Raw genomic sequence first — 20,118 nt, forward strand, 5'->3', positions numbered from 1 at the left:
TTCGACGTGTTCTCCAGCGCCTTTTAGAGAATTGTCTTTATGTGAAGGCTGAGAAGTGCGCTTTTCATGTCTCCTCCGTCACATTTCTCGGTTCTGTTATTTCCGCTGAAGGCATTCAGATGGATCCCGCTAAGGTCCATGCTGTCAGCGATTGGCCCGTCCCTAAGTCACGTGTTGAGTTGCAGCGCTTTCTCGGTTTCGCGAATTTCTATCGGCGTTTCATTCGTAATTTCGGTCAAGTGGCAGCTCCTCTCACAGCCCTTACTTCTGTCAAGACGTGCTTTAAGTGGTCCGTTTCCGCCCAGGGAGCTTTTGATCTCCTCAAGAAGCGTTTTACATCCGCTCCTATCCTTGTTACTCCTGACGTCACTAAACAATTCATTGTCGAGGTTGACGCGTCAGAGGTGGGCGTGGGAGCCATTCTGTCCCAGCGCTCCCATTCTGACGATAAGGTCCATCCTTGCACGTATTTTTCTCATCGCCTGTCGCCGTCGGAACGTAACTATGATGTGGGAAACCGCGAACTGCTCGCCATCCGCTTAGCCCTAGGCGAATAGCGACAGTGGTTGGAGGGGGCGACCGTTCCTTTTGTCGTTTGGACTGACCATAAGAACCTTGAGTACATCCGTTCTGCCAAACGACTCAATGCGCGTCAGGCTCGTTGGGCGTTGTTTTTCGCTCGTTTCGAGTTCGTGATTTCTTATCGTCCGGGAACTAAGAACACCAAGCCTGATGCTTTATCCCGTCTCTTCAGTTCTTCTGTAGCCTCTACCGACCCCGAGGGGATTCTCCCTGAAGGGCGTGTTGTCGGGTTGACTGTCTGGGGAATTGAGAGACAGGTAAAGCAAGCACTCACTCACACTCCGTCGCCGCGCGCTTGTCCTAGTAACCTTCTTTTCGTTCCTGTTTCTACTCGTCTGGCCGTTCTTCAGTGGGCTCACTCTGCCAAGTTAGCTGGCCACCCCGGCGTTCGGGGTACGCTTGCTTCTATTCGCCAGCGGTTTTGGTGGCCTACTCAGGAGCGTGACACGCGCCGTTTCGTGGCTGCTTGTTCGGACTGCGCGCAGACTAAGTCAGGTAACTCTCCTCCTGCCGGTCGTCTCAGACCGCTTCCCATTCCTTCTCGACCATGGTCTCACATCGCCTTAGACTTTATTACCGGTCTGCCTTCGTCAGCGGGGAAGACTGTTATTCTAACGGTTGTCGATAGGTTCTCTAAGGCGGCTCATTTTATTCCCCTCGCTAAGCTTCCTTCCGCTAAAGAGACGGCACAAATCATCATTGAGAATGTGTTCAGAATTCATGGCCTTCCGTTAGACGCCGTTTCGGACAGAGGTCCGCAATTCACGTCTCAGTTTTGGAGGGAGTTTTGTCGTTTGATTGGTGCTTCCGTCAGTCTCTCTTCCGGTTTTCATCCCCAGTCTAACGGTCAAGCAGAACGGGCCAATCAGACTATTGGTCGCATCTTACACAGTCTTTCTTTTCGAAACCCTGCGTCTTGGGCAGAACAGCTCCCCTGGGCAGAATACGCTCACAACTCGCTTCCTTCGTCTGCGACCGGGCTATCTCCTTTTCAGAGTAGCCTCGGGTACCAGCCCCCTCTTTTCTCGTCCCAGCTCGCCGAGTCCAGCGTTCCCTCCGCTCAGGCTTTTGTCCAACGTTGTGAGCGCACCTGGAGGAGGGTCAGGTCTGCACTTTGCCGTTATAGGGCGCAGACTGTGAGAGCCGCCAATAAGCGTAGGACTAAGAGTCCTAGGTATTGTCGCGGTCAGAGAGTATGGCTTTCCACTCGTATCCTTCCCCTTACGACAGCTTCTCGCAAGTTGACCCCGCGGTTCATTGGTCCGTTCCGTATTTCTCAGGTCGTTAATCCTGTCGCAGTGCGACTTCTTCTTCCGCGACATCTTCGTCGCGTCCACCCAGTCTTCCATGTCTCCTGTGTCAAGCCTTTTCTTCGCGCCCCCGTTCGTCTTCCCCCCCCCGTCCTTTTCGAGGGCGCACCTATCTACAGGGTCCGGAAGATTATGGACATGCGTTCTCGGGGACGTGGTCACCAGTACTTAGTGGATTGGGAGGGGTACGGTCCTGAGGAGAGGAGTTGGGTTCCATCTCGGGACGTGCTGGACCGTTCGTTGATCGATGATTTCCTCCGTTGCCGCCAGGGTTCCTCCTCGAGTGCGCCAGGAGGCGCTCGGTGAGTGGGGGGGTACTGTCATGTTTTGTCATATATTGTCATGTCTTGTCCCTGTGCTTTCTCTTCTATTCGTTTCCCCCTGCTGGTCTTATTAGGTTTCTTTCCCTCTCTCTTTCCCTCTCTCTCTCTATCGTTCCGTTCCTGCTCCCAGCTGTTCCTCATTCTCCTAACGACCTCGTTTACTCTTTCACACCTGTCCCCTATTTTGCCCTCTGATTAAGTCTCTATTTCTCTCTTCGTTTCTGCTTCTGTCCTGGTCGGATCCTTGTTTGCTGTGCTGTGTTCTTGTTCCGTCCTGTCGTGTTTTTGCCTTCATCAGATGCTGCGTGTGAGCAGGTGTCTCTGTCAGCTACGGCCTGCGCCTACCCGAAGCGACCTGCAGTCTGTGGCCGCTTATCCTGTTATTCCCCTCTACAGACTAGAGGATTTCTGTTATTCCCCGTTTGGACATTTCCTGTTAAGGATTCAGGATTTGTTATTTTCTGTTTGGACTTGAATAAACTCTGTTTCTGTTAAGTCGCTTTTGGGTCCTCACTCACCTGCATAACACAGTGAGGCGGCTGAACCCGCGACAAGTAAGGTGGGCGCTTTTCTTCACTAGAGTCTACTTCACTCTGACATATTGCCCAGCTTCAAAGAACATCAAAGCCAATGCCCTGTCCCTTCTCTACGATTCAGGAGAGGTTCCTGTCCTGAGTGCACCCATAATTCCGCCCTCTTGAGTCGTAGGCCCCGTGCTCTGGGACATAGATGTAGACATTCGCCAGGCCAAGGAAATGGAACCCGCTACCTATCCTCCTGAGCAAACCTATGTTCCCACAGGGATAATGGATTGGCTGTGGACCTGGGCGCACACAGCTGTCGTTGCTGGACATCCACGTATCACCCGCACTATTCAATCTCTGGAAAGTACTGGTGGCACACCTTGGCGCAGAACATCACTCGCTATGTCAACTCCTGTTCCATATGTACCCAAACTAAATCTCCCAGTCACGCCATGATCAGTTTTATCTGTCCTTGTGATTGTCGCTACTCCCTCCAGGTGTCGCTTATTTTCCCCAGTGTATTTATCCCTGTTTCCGGTCTCTCTGTGCAAGTTTGTTTTGTGTGTTTCCAAGTCAACCAGCATTTTCCTGTTCTCCTGCTTTTTTCATTCTCCTTTTTCTAGTCATCCATTTTTGACCCTTGCCTGTTTCTGAACTTTATACCCGCCTACCTGACCATTCTGCCTACCTGGACCACGAGCCTGTCTGCCACTCTGTACCTCCTGGACTCTGATCTGGCTTTGACCTTTTTGCCTTTCCACGACCATTCTCTTGCCTACCCCTTTGAGATTAATACACATTGTAAGACTCCAACCATCTGCCTCCTGTGTCTGCATGTGGGTCTTGCCTTGTGCCTTGATACTCCCTGGCATGCCCTAACAGGGAAACTCCTTCCCCTTCCTGTGCCTCAGCGTACCTGGTCTCATCTATTGATTTGTCACTGATCTCCCATCTGATGGTTTCACCACCCATTTGGTGGTTGTGGACAGATTCTCTAAATCCTGCAGTTTTATCCCTCTTTCTGGTCTCCCTGCCTCTCTCCGGGTTACTGCGGGACTGTTCCAGCAGGTCTTCCAGCAATGACATTCCGGAGGACATCATCTCCGACCCTGGCCCCCAAATCACGTTAAGGGTATGGAAAGCCTTCATGGAGAAGCTGGGGGTCATGGTCAGCATCACTTCTGGGTATCGGCCTCCATCTAAAGGGCAGGTGGAGAGGATGAACCAGAAGCTGGGGAATGTTCCTGAGGAGTCACTGTCAGGACCGGTAGGGGAAGTGGGCCCAATTCCTTTCCTGGGCGGAGTACGCCCACAATTCATTGCGTCACTCCTACAACGAGCTGACTGCCTTCCAGTGTGTTCTGGGATACCAGCCAGCCCTGGCACCATGGACCCTGAGCCAGATCAAAGCTCCTGTGGTGAATGAGTGAGTGGTTCAGGCGCACTGAGGAGGTTTTGAACGATGCCCAGGTGAGGCCCTCCGCAGACAAAAGGAGCAGGCAGATCGCCACCGCATTGAGGCTCCTGTGTTCGCGTCTGGCTCTCCACCAGGACCCTCCCACTCTGCCTGCCCTGTATGAAACTGAGCCCCCAGTTTGTGGGGCTGTTCAATGTTCTCCGGATGGTCAACAAGGTAACATATAAATCACAGCTCCCCACAAACTACCGGCTCTCACCCTTTTCATGTTTCCTCCCTCAGGCTGGTGGTTCCTGGTCCCCTGGCTAATGCCGTCCTCCATAACACCCCTTCACCTCCCCTGGACATCGAGGGGAGCCCCGCCTATGCCATCAGATCCCTCCTGGACTCCCAACGTCATGGGTGAGCGGTGTTGGGTCCCGGTGGACGATATTCTATATTGCTGAGATTTCCCCCTTCACCCACAGGCCTGCCCCTCTTGCTCGGGGACATCCTCCTGACCGGCATCCCCCTGGGCCTGGAGCCGTGCATCAGGGGATTCTGTCATGCATACTCCCACACCTAGACTTTATCACTACCTTGATTACTTTCCCTTTATCTAGAACTCTGTAGCCTTACTCATCAGGCAGTATTGGTTCTGTTTTCTTGTCCAGACACTTCTTTTGTTTTGTATCTCTCCATGTTTGTTATTAAACTCACCAACTGCACCTGCTTCCAGACTCCCTGCATCTCCGTTACAGGCATGCAGGTATAGCAAACTTCTTTAATGGGTTTTTAGTAAAATGTCTACTTTTTGGTCATTTAGTAAAAGAAAATGGAGCATATTTCCAGTGTTGAGACTTTACATTTTTTTTATGTATGCTTAAAGTGAGGATTTAAAGGTGTGTCTAAATTTAACAATAACCATATGCCTTAAAATGACAACCACCAATTGAACAGGGATGGTTTGGTTTGACGTAAAAATTAATGTTATATTTTCAAACATAAATGTGGAAAATGTAGATAGTCCCTATGCTGTTGCAAAAGGAACTTATGCTACTAAAGCTATGTGCTACATACCAACAAGTAATTCCTGTTGAATTTAAACATTTTTCAACCAAAAATAATAGGTTGATAGACTTAGTGGTCATATATGAAAGCTAAAATGATTAACATAGTTGTGAAGAAATGCACATCAGTGTGTCAAAATTATTTTGAAAACAATGGCTCATCTTTTTTTAATCAGGATGCAGTTCCTGGATCAGCATGGTGAGTCACACTAGCCTATGAATACTAACTATGCATACAATTAGTATGATCACTCCTTTAAGCAACAGCAGAGAGACAAATGTTTGCATTTGGACAATGTGTGCTCAAGCTACTGAGCCAATAAAGTGGATTAATGTATTATTAATCTGTTATACATTGCCAGAGTTTGGGATGGCCATGGAGATGGCCATACACCTTTTTGTTCTAACAAACCTCCCTACTTATTATGAATGTATCTGTAATTATACATTAAAATATACATTACATAAAGAAAAAGCATGTATTGTGTTGTGGACACCAGGAGGAGTATCTGCTCCTTTCGGAATAATGGGGATCCTAATACAATACCAAATACCAAAAGCTCAAACCACTGGAGTGGAGATGCTGCCTGAGATAGAGATAGATACTGAATGAGGAAGGGAAGGAAATCACATAAGACTAAGTAAATTATCTTGTGCAATATAGATGTAGAGGAGTATAATAAAGGACATTATGAACCACCTGAGTTTATAATAACAATAGGGGTACACAATGATTCCCAATGATAGAATACTTAATGAACAGCTAAATCTGTATGTAAATGCTCATGCTTAACGTACTGTTGATGTACTTAAAAACCTCATAAGACAGAACATTGAAGTCTTAAAGTCATGTTTAACCTTTGGCCCCACCTTTGTGTTAACCTTTAAGGTCCCTCCTCAAATACAGGTGGTTATAAAGACCAGATCCATCCTAAGCACCTCTCTCATATCACCTGTGCAGGACCTGTTCACTACCCACAGGATCGCCATGGGGACAACCAAGGACACACCGATATGGAGGCTGATATGCCTGGTACTACTGATCAGATCAACAGAAACAGGTTGGTAGAATATTCATTCATTTGCCTATATCAGAAACTGTTCTGATTATTACTATAATATAATTATTCTACATTTTTAAAAGTCTGACAAATCTGTAAAATCTACATATGTCATAAATCAGACTGAATGTTAATTACAAATAGTAAGTATTCAGGACAACACCAAATTATTATGATTATTGATGCTTGGAATGTATGTATGGAAGAATGTCATCGACATGTTAATTCAGCAGGTAGGTTTCAAATCTATAGGTTTCAAATCTGTAACCACAAGTTTAGTTTACAAATATACCCTATCAATATATGATTTGGTGATTTTCAGATTTGATAATATATCTATATATATTTTATGCAAAATCTCATTATCAAAAAAAATGTATGTATTAGCTACTCATAAATGTACTGACACACAGAACATTAATTAAATGTATTAGAAAATAATTTTGAAGAATTGGACAGTAGGCATACAGTAGCAGTTGTTACGCAATCAGTAATAACAGTTCAACAATAATAATCAGTTCTCCTGTTTTCTACTTTAGGGCAGCAAACACGATCATATGATTACATTATTCATCCTATTTCTGTTCCTTATACACATGTTTATGAGATTGTTTCCATCTAAATTTGAAAATGTTACACGTGGTGAAAAATGTGTAAACTTATAGAAATTGTTATCATTAGTGATTGTTATCATGAGTGGTTGTAGCATAGTTTGTAGTGTTATAAATACATAAAGCACTCCCCACACTGGGTGTGTGTTTGTACTTTTGAAAAAAAAAAACGTTTGATCGGGAACGAAAACAAGAACAGAATACAAACTCAAATGTATATCTTTAAAATAACAGTTGTCGTAAGTCTGATGTCTGATATTACTCAAATAACAGGATAGGAAACTGACAGGATACTGACAGAAAACATCTGATACCTAAATATGTAAAATAGGAACTGAACAGTCATCGGAATTCAATATGTTTAGTTTACAAAGCAGATGACACTTGATTATGGAATCTTTAGTTCGGTTTTATTTGTTGGATGACCTGCAGGGCTGAGCTTTCCAAAAGCTTGGACCACACCTATGCGATTCAAAGAACATCAAAGTACTGTAGTTCAGGCACAGAATACTCCGTTAAAACCACTTGCTCCTACCTGGCACGCAGGCGTCCCATCTAGAGCTCTGGAAATGCAAATGCGCTACGCTAAATGCTAATAGTATTAGTTAACTCAAACGTTCATTAAAATACACATGCAGGGTATTGAATTAAAGCTACACTCATTGTGAATCCAGGCAACAAGTCCGATTTTTAAAATGCTTTTCGGCGAAAGCATGAGAAGCTATTATCTGATAGCATGTAACACCACAAAAGACCCGCAGGGGACGTAAACAAAATTGTTAGCATATTCGGCGCTACACAAACCGCACAATAAAATATAAAACATTCATTACCTTTGACCATCTTCTTTGTTGGCACTCCTAGATGTCCCATAATCACTATTGGGTCTTTTTTCGATTAAATCGGTCCATATATAGCCTAGATATCGTTCTATGTAGACTGTATGATAAATGGAAAAAAAGAGCGTTTCATAACGTAACGTCATTTTTTTTTATTCAAAAAGTCGACGATAAACTTTCACAAAACACTTCGAAATACTTTTGTAATGCAACTTTAGGTATTAGTACACGTTAATAAGCGATACAATTCATCAGGAGGTGATGTAACTTCTATAGGTGTCGTCTGGAAAAAAACATGGCCGAGAGAGCTCGACCAAAACATCCGGTCGAAGAACGGAGGGAAGGAGTTCCCTTGAACCGGTTAGACCAAGAATCAATTGCGAATCAAATGACAAGACTCTAGACAACGTGTGGTAGCGGTAGGCGCTGAAACCTCGGTCTCATGTAATTCGGTTCACTTTGAACAATTCCTGGATGTTACGAATCCCTTTTGGCCCGACAGTCTAGGGGGGGATGGTAATGAGATCCGTAACATAACTCATGCAAATTATTATTGTGACAAAGTAAAAGTGTGAACGAAATAACCACGACAACAGAAATCTACCGTCAAACTCTAGGTTTATTTATAAACACACGGTAATGGGGGGGAAGCAGGAAAAGGGGCTGAGCTGGACCCAAGGAAAGAAACAATAAATATACAAAAACACACCCCTAAGCTAGACTAGCCTACTTTAACAACAACTAACTAACTAACCAAAAATACAGTGGGTGGTCCGCCCAGTTCTACCTAGTGTATTTAACAAAGTTCACCTACGGGTAGTGTATGCCCATGGGCGACTTGTCTGGGTTTCCCCCTTTTCCCACGAGCAACAAACAAACACCATAACCAAAAACAATACTCACAGGTGATGACAAAGTGCTATGGAGGTGCTTTAAACAAAAGAGAGGTTTAAGACACAAAGCGAGAGTGAAACACAGAGACCTACAGACATGACATTTACAGAGAGATTGAGCTATAGATTGAGCTGAGCTGAGCTCATGAACAAACAAATGATTGGGTTTTTAAACCATGGGGAAGGAACTGTGATAGGTGAGGAAATAGGAGGAGGTGTGTCTTCTGATTGATGATTGATTGTTGACTGATTGGGGAGTGATGATTTTCACCTGTGAGGGGAGAAGGAGAGAAAAGAAACACACACACAGGATACACACACACACAGGATAACTGTATCCGTAACACTCCCACCCTTAAAAGAGCAACCCTAGGGGTTGCGACTACAGTATTTCAGTGAATACTCACAACAAAGCAACCACCTTGCAAAACATACAACAATCATTTTCACACACGAGACAAAGCATCTGCCAACACATTATCTCAACAAAAACTGGTTACCCGATTTTGTCTTCGGTAACGGTCCGACACAATCAACCACCACATGCTCGAATGGCTCACCTATGACAGGTATGGGACAAAGAGGAGCGGGAGGAATAACCTGATTCGGTTTTCCTGTTATCTGATATGTGTGGCATGTCCGACAGAACTGAGCCACATCTTGTTTTAAACCCGGCCAAAAGAAATGTCGAAGGATCCGATCATAAGTTTTTGTGATTCCTAAATGACCAGACCACTGGTGATCAGTGGGATAACACATTTTGTCGAAAGGCTGTAGGAATCACTATTTGGTAAACAGCATTCCAATCTCCATCCGCGTCAACATGGGTTTTCCATTTACGCATGAGGAGATTACCATCAATGAAGTAAGCCACGTTCTTCTTCTTCACATCTTCCAATGAGACAACACTAGAAAAACATTTAGCAAGCTTGTTGTCAACCTTTTGGTTAGCAATCAGCTGCTCACGAGTGACTGGTAACTGTATTGCATCAGCAATAAGTTCAACGTTCTTTGATTCTTTCCTGGGCTGTTTGTCAGAGGTGATCAGCTTCTCAGAGGTATCACACAATCCATCCTCTTGATCAACCTCTTTGAACAGAACAGTGTTCGACAAATCTATCTCGTCACCCTCTTGTAGTGCCTGGGCACGAGTGACAGCACAAGCGGGGAACACATGTGGATAACTCTGTGCCAGCTCATTCGAGAGAGAGTGGTCACTTTTATCCAATACTTCCAATACGGGTACTACCTTTCCTCCGGCAATATCGTTACCCATTATAAAGGTCACACCTTTCACTGGCAACATAGGACGTACCCCCACTCTGAATATTCCACTGATTAACTCAGAGTGTACTTTCACAAAGTGCAATGGCACTGGGACAAAACCAATTTCAATACCCTGCACTAACACACTGGAACCACAGTATGTATCGTCAGATAAGGGCAACACATCAGACAATATAAACGACTGCGCCTCACCAGTATCTCTAAGGATTTTAACCGGTCGTTGAGACGCTTCGTCATTCGTTAGGGACTCAAACCCCTCGAAAATGAATGGTTCATAACGGCGGTCGGGGACTGAGACTTTCAAACTACAGTTACCCTGAGGCACCTGTTTTGTTGCCGACCTCTTAACCGTACGAATTAGAGCAACACCTGTTGGTGGCTTGGCACGAAGAGGCATCCCTTGTTTGCGTTTAAGCAGGAAGCAATCATTAATCATATGTCCTACTTTATGACAATAGAAACAGGGACGCTCATTCTTCTGGCGTGCTTGATATACTACTGCTGGCCGACTAGGGCTAAAGGTAGGAAACTCAGTGGCTCTACTCTCGGTTTGAGCCGAAAACACACTCTTGTGCGTCAACACAAACTCGTCTGCCAACACAGACGCTTCTGCCAGACAGGATACTTTCTGTTCGTTTAGGTAAACTACAATGCGTTCGGGTAAGCAATTTTTAAACTCTTCCAACAAGATTAACTCCCGGAGAGAGTTGAAATCAGTTACCTTACTAGCAGCATGCCATTTATCAAACAGATTTCCCTTGTCTCTAGCAAATTCCACATAAGTCTTACTAGAAGACTTTCTATGAGACCTAAATCTCTGTCGGTATGCCTCAGGCACAAGCTCATAGGCACGAAGAACAGTAGCTTTGACCACTTCGTAATTCAAACTGTCCTCCAGAGGTAACGCTGACAAAACCTCTTGGGCTTTACCAGTTAATTTACACTGAAGTAATTGGCACCATACCTCTTCAGGCCATTTCAATGCTACGGCTATACGCTCAAATACACAAAAATAGGAGTCAACCTCTGACTCTCTGAACAAAGGTACTAAGGCAATCTGCCTACTAATGTCAAACGTGTTTGAGGACCCAGCAGGTGAGGACGGCTCACAAACAGGCACAGTAGGACCGGAGGCTAGCCTCACTGTCTCTGCCTCCAGTTCCATCTGGCGCATTTTGAACTCCAACTGCCTTTGTTCTCTGTCTGCCTCAATTTTACACATCTCCAAATGCCGTTGTTCTTGTTCTTTTTCTGCCTCTATTTTACATATCTCCAACTGGAGAGTCTCTTGCCTAATTTGGGCTCTCTTCCACCTGCAGTTGGAACTGTGCTAAACGGACATCCCTCTTGGCATCACCATTTGACAGTGGGGAGAGTGGATCAAAATGGGACAATGTGGCTGGTGTTTTAGCCTCTCCCTCATTATCAGACACCAATGGGCTTACAGGAGCAGCAACATCCGCTACAGGGGTAGTAGGCTCAGGCAGCGGTAACACAAGCACCTGCTCTTCCAACAATACATTTAATACTAGCCGTTTCACCTCCGCCTTAACTAAACTCTGCGGAATCGATACTGAATAATGGTCAGCCAAGGTCATTAAATCAACTCTACGACATTTGTCAAAAACCTTCCACGAAGGGTTATCCAAAAAGGATCTCAAATCAAAAGTATTCATTTTACACTACTTCACAAGTGCCAAAGAAAATAGCAAACACTAATGTTACTTCAGCTATGACGCTCAACACTGAACTATACCACTACAACAATCTACATGAGCGGCATGGGTGTCAGTTATGACATATCCCGGACGAGCCCCCACTTATGTTACGAATCCCTTTTGGCCCGACAGTCTAGGGGGGGATGGTAATGAGATCCGTAACATAACTCATGCTATGGAGGTGCTTTAAACAAAAGAGAGGTTTAAGACACAAAGCGAGAGTGAAACACAGAGACCTACAGACATGACATTTACAGAGAGATTGAGCTATAGATTGAGCTGAGCTGAGCTCATGAACAAACAAATGATTGGGTTTTTAAACCATGGGGAAGGAACTGTGATAGGTGAGGAAATAGGAGGAGGTGTGTCTTCTGATTGATGATTGATTGTTGACTGATTGGGGAGTGATGATTTTCACCTGTGAGGGGAGAAGGAGAGAAAAGAAACACACACACAGGATACACACACACACAGGATAACTGTATCCGTAACACTGGAAGTAAGCGCAAGGATATTTATTTCCATTTTCAGTGATCAGGTTTTCCTGCGCTATTCGATGAAACTCACGCTCTGTTAAAGTCACAGCCGTGATTTAACCAGTTTTAGAAACGTCCGAGTGTTTGCTATCCACACATACTAATCCTATGCATATACTATATACCTGGCATGAGTAGCAGGGCGCTGAAATGTTGCGCGATTTTTAACAGAATGTTCGAAAAAGTAGAGGGTCGACTTAACAGGTTAAGCAGTAACATTCCCTTTAGAATTCAATTGCATGATAGCGCTGAACTTTGGCAATACGGTTTGAATTGAGCCTTAGGTTCGCTGTAAATATTGAATGGGTCACATCATGCTTCAAATGCTCCTTGGTCTGGGCATACTGCTGTGTAAATCAAATACACTTCTAAAAGCGCAGTGCAACAATCTATATCTGCAATGATTGAATTCCATCCGTAATGTACATATAATATTGTAAAATACTCATGAATTGCTTTTATTTCAGTGAGCCCCACCACAAGTGTAACAATCATCCCGACTATGATCACGACTATACCCACACTTTCAGGTAAATGACTGACAGAATGCACACCAAATAAATGACTGGGTATCCATCAATAAGCTAAGAAGGAACTGACATTTGTATTCCTTGTCCCTCAGGAGTGAATGCCTCACACAATGACCAGGTCTGCAGCACGTGGGGTAACTATCACTTCAAGACCTTCGACGGGGACTTTTTCCAGCTCCCCTCCACCTGCAACCATGTTGTGACCTCACTGTGTAAGAGCAGCTATGAGGCTTTCAACATCCAGATGAGGCGGCAGGTGGTGGACAACCAGCCCACCATTAGCAAGATCACCATGAAGCTGGATGGTGTAGTGGTGGAGCTTTCCAAGGGTGTTGTTGTGGTCAATGGGCAGACGTGAGTTTCCCTGTCATTTGACTTATACGCCATTCTGCAAGCACCTCTCTTGAGGATTTGATGTGCTACATTCTGGAGTTTAATAAAAATGACAATCATAACGATGACCTTTAACTATCTTCTTCCTCATGAAGGGTGACCCTGCCGGTCAGCTTGTCTGGAGTCAGCATCATGAAGACTACATCCAATGTGAAGGTCGTAGCCAAACTGGGGCTGGTTGCTGTTTGGAACAAGGATGACTCCCTAATGGTAAAATACCTGCTTTTCTAACTTTCCTCTTCAATGGTTGATTAGTTAATAATAATACATTTTTCTTCAGATTAAAAGCATAAAATCTTTGTTATCATTGGCAATGATCAGCAGTTAATCATGAGTGAGAGAAACCTATTTTTGGCTGCACCTTCTCTCATGTTGGTTGAATCACTGTCTACTCACCTCGAGATATGTTAACATTGAAAGGCAGCATTACCTGAAGAACGAGGATGAATTTAACAGGATCTGTGAAGATGTATAGGTTATACACACACAGGACAATGTTCCAATGTTTATTTGATGAAGTGTTTGCAAATACTTGTAGATTTGAATGAGATTTTCTGTCACACCCTAATATAAAGACTAATGCAAATAAAGGTTTTAAATGTGGAGGATAGCCAAGCCTTAGAACACGTGAATGGTGCTGAATAGGATGAGATTTTTTGTTTTACTAAACAACTTGCGTCTGATCATTCTACAGATTGAAATGAACGAGAAGTACAGAAACCAGACCTGCGGACTGTGTGGTGACTTCAATGAAGTCCAAACATACAATGAGTTCATCATCAATGGTAAAATAAAAAATCAGACCAAACTATTGAAATGTAACTACATTACATACTGTAGGTGGAAAATCTAATTGTCAATGTCTGTGTTGTTGCAGGTGGGAAACTCTCTAGCTCTGACTATGGAAACCTCTGGAAACTGGATGGTCCTCTGGAAGTCTGTGAGGAGCCTACACTAACTTCCGAGGAGAGTTGTGGAGATGAGGTATTACAATTCAAACCACAGAAGAAGAATACAAAACAATGTTAATAGAAGTTAGAAATGGCAATTATTCCATATGATCCATCAAATGTTTTCTATATGGGAACCTTTTATGGTTTGTCTCTATTTGTAGGAATTTTGTCAGCAGCTGTTCTCCGGTGCAGCTTTCAGTAGCTGCACTAATTATCTGGACAAGGACGCCTTCGTCGAGACCTGCCTGGCTGACCTGTGCCACTGTGATAACAGCACCAACTCATTCTGCCTGTGCAACACCATCTCAGAGTACTCCCGTCAGTGTGTTCATGCAGGGGGGAAGCCCCAGCAATGGAGGACTGAACAGTTCTGCTGTAAGCATGCATATACTCTTCAACATGGCCACCAAACACTTAATGTTCATGTTCACAATCTATTTTAAGGAATCTGTTAATCACATTATTTTCTCAGATAAGACATGCCCTGACAACATGGAGTACCAGGAGTGTGGAAGCCCCTGTGTTGACACCTGCTCCAACCCAGAGGCCAGACAGTTGTGTGAAGACCACTGTACAGGCGGCTGCTTCTGTCCTCTAGGTAACACATAGGTTCAACTCTGTTGTACAAGTTAACCTTAAGTACATCATGAAAACACCACACTTTTACCCATTCTGCCTTTTATGTCAATGTTTGCAACGTATCTGAATATAGTGACAAAGGAAGAAGTAAATAATAAATGTTTTTTTCAGTTACTTCTTGGAGTCAGTGCAGTTTTCTGTATAAAGTAAACATTAGAGTAACACTCCTTACTGAATGCAGTTATAGCAATCTCTTAAACAGTGAATTTTCTGTCAGGAACTAAAATCTTTCTGAATATTGTCTTACAATTCTGCCTGATCTCTCACCAAATAGGTACTGTTTTCGATGATGTCAACAACAGTGGCTGTATTCCAGTGAGAGAATGCCTCTGTGTCCACAATGGACAAGTATACAAATCTGGAGAATCTTACACCAGCAACTGTAAAGAATGGTAGGCCAAGTACATTATCTGATTTAAACATGACATATCCCATGCCTCATTTTCATGAATCATGCCAAATCATTCCAAACAGATGAGCCTGTATAAATGTTCCCTTTAGCACCTGTGCTGGTGGTCAGTGGGCCTGCACAGACAAGGACTGTCCTGGGACCTGCTCTGTGGAGGGAGGATCCCACATCAACACCTTTGATGGGAAAGCCTACACCTTTCACGGGGGCTGCTCTTACATTCTGACCAAGGTCAGTGCAACTGGTGCAGTATAGCAAGGCAATATAAACTAGTAGAAAATATTCATAACTTTTCAGTGCAAAGGGGAGGTAAAATAGCTTTTCCTGCCATATGTTGAAAGGTCAAAGGGGTCATTCTTGAAGTGAGTCACTCTCATTTCATGTTTTTGCCTTCAAACTTGTGCTTGTTTTTTTCCAGCAATGCAATGGAACTGAATTCACCGTGCTGGGAGACATTGTGAAGTGTGGGTTGACTGACACTGAGACGTGTATGAGGGCTGTTACCCTTGCCCTCTCCAGCAGATCCACCGTAAGGCAACTCTCCAAATATGTTTCAGAGCAAATAATACAGGGACCTGTCAACTCATTTTCAAACAAAAACACTTCTTTAGGATAATCATACTGGTTTGCAAATAAATGTCCCTCAAATGTTTTGTCTTAACACGTAATAACCTTATTTAAAATTGCCCTGATTTGGCAAATATTGCTGGGCTGTTTCCAATCTTATAAAATGCTTATGTATGGGAAACAAATTAAGATTTAATAAAATATATTACTTCTCTAATTCACAGGTGATCCGAGTCCAGTCATGTGGAAGTGTTTTTGTAAATCAGATTCTTTCTCAGCTCCCACTCTATACAGGTGAGATAATCCAAATTAAACTGTAGTGTGGATCAGTGTATAAACACCATATCATTTATATTCACTAGATAAAGCATTGATGGTTTCCCTCTATTTATTTCATGTATTGCAGCTGAAGTGACCGTCTTCAAGCCCTCCTCATTCTACATTGTTATCCAGACAACTCTTGGAGTTCAACTTCAGATCCAGCTTTCACCAGTTATGCAGATCTACATAACTGCCATCTCATCCTACAAAGGAACAACCTGTGGTATGCTTCAGATTCATCCATCAGTTTCATACCTTTTTCTTCAGTATCTCTATTCACAAAAATCTAATACATCATACGGCTTCAATTATTTTCCACAGGCCTTTGCGGAAACTACAATGACGTTCAGGCAGATGAGTTCAGAGTCATCAGTGGATTGGTGGAGGGCACAGCTGTAGCTTTTGCCAACACATGGAAGACCATGTCTAGCTGCCCTGATGTCAAGACTAGCTTTGAAAACCCCTGCAGTTTGAGCATTGAAAATGGTACATATTTATTAAGCCTACAGATTAATCACTTGTTGAATGATTATAACAAATTTATATGAGATAGTATATGCGTATGTTGAAATTATGATTGTCTTTTTCACAGAGAAATATGCCCAGCACTGGTGTTCCATGTTATCAGATCCTAAAGGAGTGTTCTCGCCTTGCCATTCTGAAATAAGACCTGACACCTACAAAACCGTAAGTTAGTTAAGAAGGATACTATCTCAAAGTAATACCATTAAACTCTTATGTGATGAGGTTTTAGTCCTGAAACACTTTGACTCTTTTTTCCAACAGAACTGCATGTATGACAGCTGTAACTGTGAGAAGAGCGAGGACTGCATGTGTGCTGCCGTCTCCTCTTATGTCCACGCTTGTGCTGCCGAGGGTATCCAGCTCACTGGCTGGAGAGACACTATCTGCAGTGAGTAGACTATGCAGCATCAAAGTGTCATTTTAATGAGTGCTCCAAATTGATTAGAATAGAATGATTTACTGAAACTGTTATGCAGGTGAATGAGGACCCAAAAGCGACTTAGCGAAAACAGAGTCTTTATTCCAGTAACTGGCAAAAGTATACTCCTGGACAATATAAGAAGAAAACAAAACATGAAAAAACTAAAATCCACTCGTAGTGACGAGGACAGACTGGAGACTCGACCATTGACTGCAGGTTGCCTCGGGAAGGCACCGACCGTAGCAGACTTAGACACCTGCTCACACGCAGCATCTGAAGGAGACAAGACACGACAGGGCGAGACAATGACACAGCACAGCGAACATCATATAAGGATCCGACAAGGACAGAAGCGGAAAACAAGGGGAGAAATAGGGACTCTAATCAGAGGACAAAATAGGGGACAGGTGTGAAAAGACTAAATGAGTGAGTTAGGAGAATGAGGAACAGCTGGGAGCAGGAACGGAACGATAGAGAGAGGAGAGAGAGGGAGGGGGAGAGAGAGGGATAGAAAAAGGGAACGAACCTAATAAGACCAGCAGGGGGAAACGAACAGAAGGGAAAGCATAATGATAAGACAATATAAGACAAAACATGACAGAAACAACAACTGTAGGGTTGAGTTACTAAATACAAATAACCTGAGGAAATAACTGCACAAATACAAAGATATAAGGAAAACAAAAATGGTCTTGCTAATACTAATCATATCTAATGACTTTTCTCAGATACATTTGCCACTTGCCCCAGTCAAACAGTTTATACCTACAACATGACCAGCTGTGGACGCACCTGCCGCTCCCTGAGCATGACAGACCAATCTTGCCAGGTGGAGTTTGTTCCAGTGGACGGATGCGGCTGTGCAGAGGGCACCTACATGGACGAGGCTGGCCAGTGTGTTGCCCCCACCAACTGTCCCTGCTATGACAAGGGCTCGGTGGTCCCTGCAGGAGAGACTATCAGCAGAGACGGTGCCACCTGGTAAGCACCTCCCTCATGCGTATAAAGCTAGGAGACCAAAATAAATACAAGTACTAATGAAACTTGATGGATATATTCAAAGCTGTGAATTAAATGATGTCATAATGATATTTGCTGTTAATTTAATTATCTAACTATAAGTATTAATACTGTAACTATTTAACAGCACTTGCAGACAAGGGACACTGAGTTGCACTGGGGAAGCAAGACTATTTAGTAAGTTTTATGTTCTTTGCTTCCAATGTAGTAGCTATTTATTAAATATATGGCTCGATATTATGTAACCCTTTACATGCATCCTTCACAAAACAGGTACATATGAAATTAACCAAGAGAATTCAAGCAATCCATTTAAGGCAATGTGATTAATTATGATGAATGTGGATATTTCTGGATATATGACAATTATATTCTTCTTGTTTGAGAATTGAAAATCGTTTTTTAAAACTTGAATTCTCATATATCCCCAGTATGCACACTGCCAATGGTTTTCTTCAACTGCTCAACTGCACCTCCAGGAGCTTCAGGTTCAGAGTGTCAGAAGAGCTGCAAAACTCTGGACATGACCTGTGTGAGTCCCTTACTCACTCTAAATGGGATTGTCACGTACTGTCACTATTATACAGATTCGTGTTGAATGAACAAAAACCCTGGAAAATCAAAATGATGTCAAATAGACCCCCCCCTCCAGCGCACAAAAACATAGTCCACATCTCTTTCATTTGCCATGTCTTATTTATGTACTTTTTTTGTTAAATCCCTTTAGATTAGCACAGAGTGCACATCAGGTTGTATGTGCCCCAACGGACTGGTGTCTGATGGAAACGGAGACTGCATCAAGGAGGAACTTTGTCCTTGTGCTCACAATGGAGCTACTTACCAAGCTGGAGAGACCCTTAAGGTTGACTGCAATACATGGTATGCCTGTCCTGTGTCTTACATCTCATGGGGGAGAAAACATAAAGAACACAGACTTACAAATAATGAAAAACCTGACATTATGTGTGTGTTGTTCACAGTACTTGCAAGGACAGACAATGGCAGTGTACCACACATCTCTGTGATGGAGTATGTGCAATCTATGGAGAGGGTCACTATATCACTTTTGATGAGAAAAGGTTCAACTTTAATGGAAACTGTGAATACACTCTCATTCAGGTTGGTGTCTCTTTATTTGGTAGAATTGTATCAGCATTGAAAAGTGTGAATTTGAACCATGTTAATAATATTTTTCATTCTTACAGGACTACTGTGGCAATACTAATGGCAGTGGCAGCTTCAGAGTCCTCACTGAGAACGTTCCTTGTGGAACTAAAGGCACCACCTGCTCCAAGACCATCAAGCTCTTCCTGGGGGTAATGAGCAACTTGACTTCACACAATACTGTACATTCCATCCCTCGTGTAAAGAACAATCAACAAATCATCAACCAAACATCAGGTTGAGATCTGATTTCAGACCAAGTTATGTATGAAAACATATTTCTCTTCTTCAGACCAGTGAGCTCATATTGGCAGATGGGACCGCTCAAGTTGTCAGAAGTACTCCAGAAGAGCAGTTTCCTAAACAGATCAGCCTTCTGGGGAATTATCTGGTCATTGAAGTCAAAAGTGGTCTAATCCTCATGTGGGACAAGAAGACCAGTCTTTTTATCAAGCTTAGCCCACAATACCAGGTACATTAATATACTCTGATAAAGAACTGAATTCAGTATTCAGTCAAAACTGATATTACCAAGACTTTTGTAGAACCCTGCCAAATCAGTCATTTTAATTCATGATCTATTTTCTTCAGGGGCTGGTGTGTGGTCTGTGTGGAAACTATGATGGCAATGCAAACAATGACTTCACCACTAGAGCCCAAGCGACTGTTGTTGATCCGGTGGAATTTGGAAACAGCTGGAAAGTTTCATCAAGCTGTCCAAGTGTATCCGCTGTAGCGCACCCATGTGCCTCCAACCCGTACAGAGCGTCTTGGGCCCAGAAACAGTGCAGCATCATTAACAGTGATGTCTTCGCAGCCTGCCAGAACCAGGTATGGATATATTCAACTAGGATATATTAGTAGTGGGGTGGCTTATTTCTGCTTTACCAAATGAGGATAGTTACAAACTTCACATACCAGTCAGATTTATGCTTAAACTACATGTTTAATAATAATAAGCTTTGCAATAGCATTTGACCTTCAATGATCTCTAATGAACAATTGGACGTGACCACAGAAAAGTAC

The 20,118-nt window shown here is 43.4% G+C and overlaps 1 protein-coding gene across 1 annotated transcript in view; it reads left to right on the forward strand.

Moving 5' to 3' along the window:
- The first annotated feature begins 6,174 nt into the window (after positions 1 to 6,174).
- The window catches only part of LOC124035653 (mucin-2-like), a 34,144-nt gene continuing 20,200 nt past the window's right edge, over positions 6,175 to 20,118 (forward strand). The window contains exons 1-24 of the mRNA XM_046349214.1: positions 6,175 to 6,266; positions 12,618 to 12,680; positions 12,773 to 13,034; positions 13,169 to 13,283; positions 13,768 to 13,858; positions 13,951 to 14,057; positions 14,188 to 14,401; positions 14,499 to 14,624; positions 14,940 to 15,057; positions 15,167 to 15,305; positions 15,493 to 15,603; positions 15,866 to 15,935; positions 16,048 to 16,185; positions 16,284 to 16,448; positions 16,555 to 16,649; positions 16,749 to 16,875; positions 17,637 to 17,889; positions 18,056 to 18,105; positions 18,360 to 18,460; positions 18,656 to 18,807; positions 18,909 to 19,047; positions 19,134 to 19,244; positions 19,385 to 19,564; positions 19,684 to 19,923. Of these exons, the coding sequence (XP_046205170.1) occupies positions 6,194 to 6,266; positions 12,618 to 12,680; positions 12,773 to 13,034; positions 13,169 to 13,283; positions 13,768 to 13,858; positions 13,951 to 14,057; positions 14,188 to 14,401; positions 14,499 to 14,624; positions 14,940 to 15,057; positions 15,167 to 15,305; positions 15,493 to 15,603; positions 15,866 to 15,935; positions 16,048 to 16,185; positions 16,284 to 16,448; positions 16,555 to 16,649; positions 16,749 to 16,875; positions 17,637 to 17,889; positions 18,056 to 18,105; positions 18,360 to 18,460; positions 18,656 to 18,807; positions 18,909 to 19,047; positions 19,134 to 19,244; positions 19,385 to 19,564; positions 19,684 to 19,923 (3,240 nt within the window). The 5' untranslated portion in view covers positions 6,175 to 6,193. The remainder of the gene's footprint in view (positions 6,267 to 12,617; positions 12,681 to 12,772; positions 13,035 to 13,168; positions 13,284 to 13,767; positions 13,859 to 13,950; positions 14,058 to 14,187; positions 14,402 to 14,498; positions 14,625 to 14,939; positions 15,058 to 15,166; positions 15,306 to 15,492; positions 15,604 to 15,865; positions 15,936 to 16,047; positions 16,186 to 16,283; positions 16,449 to 16,554; positions 16,650 to 16,748; positions 16,876 to 17,636; positions 17,890 to 18,055; positions 18,106 to 18,359; positions 18,461 to 18,655; positions 18,808 to 18,908; positions 19,048 to 19,133; positions 19,245 to 19,384; positions 19,565 to 19,683; positions 19,924 to 20,118) is intronic.

Source organism: Oncorhynchus gorbuscha, linkage group LG05 (genome assembly GCF_021184085.1).
Source record: "Oncorhynchus gorbuscha isolate QuinsamMale2020 ecotype Even-year linkage group LG05, OgorEven_v1.0, whole genome shotgun sequence".
In the NCBI taxonomy this organism is placed as follows: Eukaryota; Metazoa; Chordata; class Actinopteri; order Salmoniformes; family Salmonidae; genus Oncorhynchus; species Oncorhynchus gorbuscha.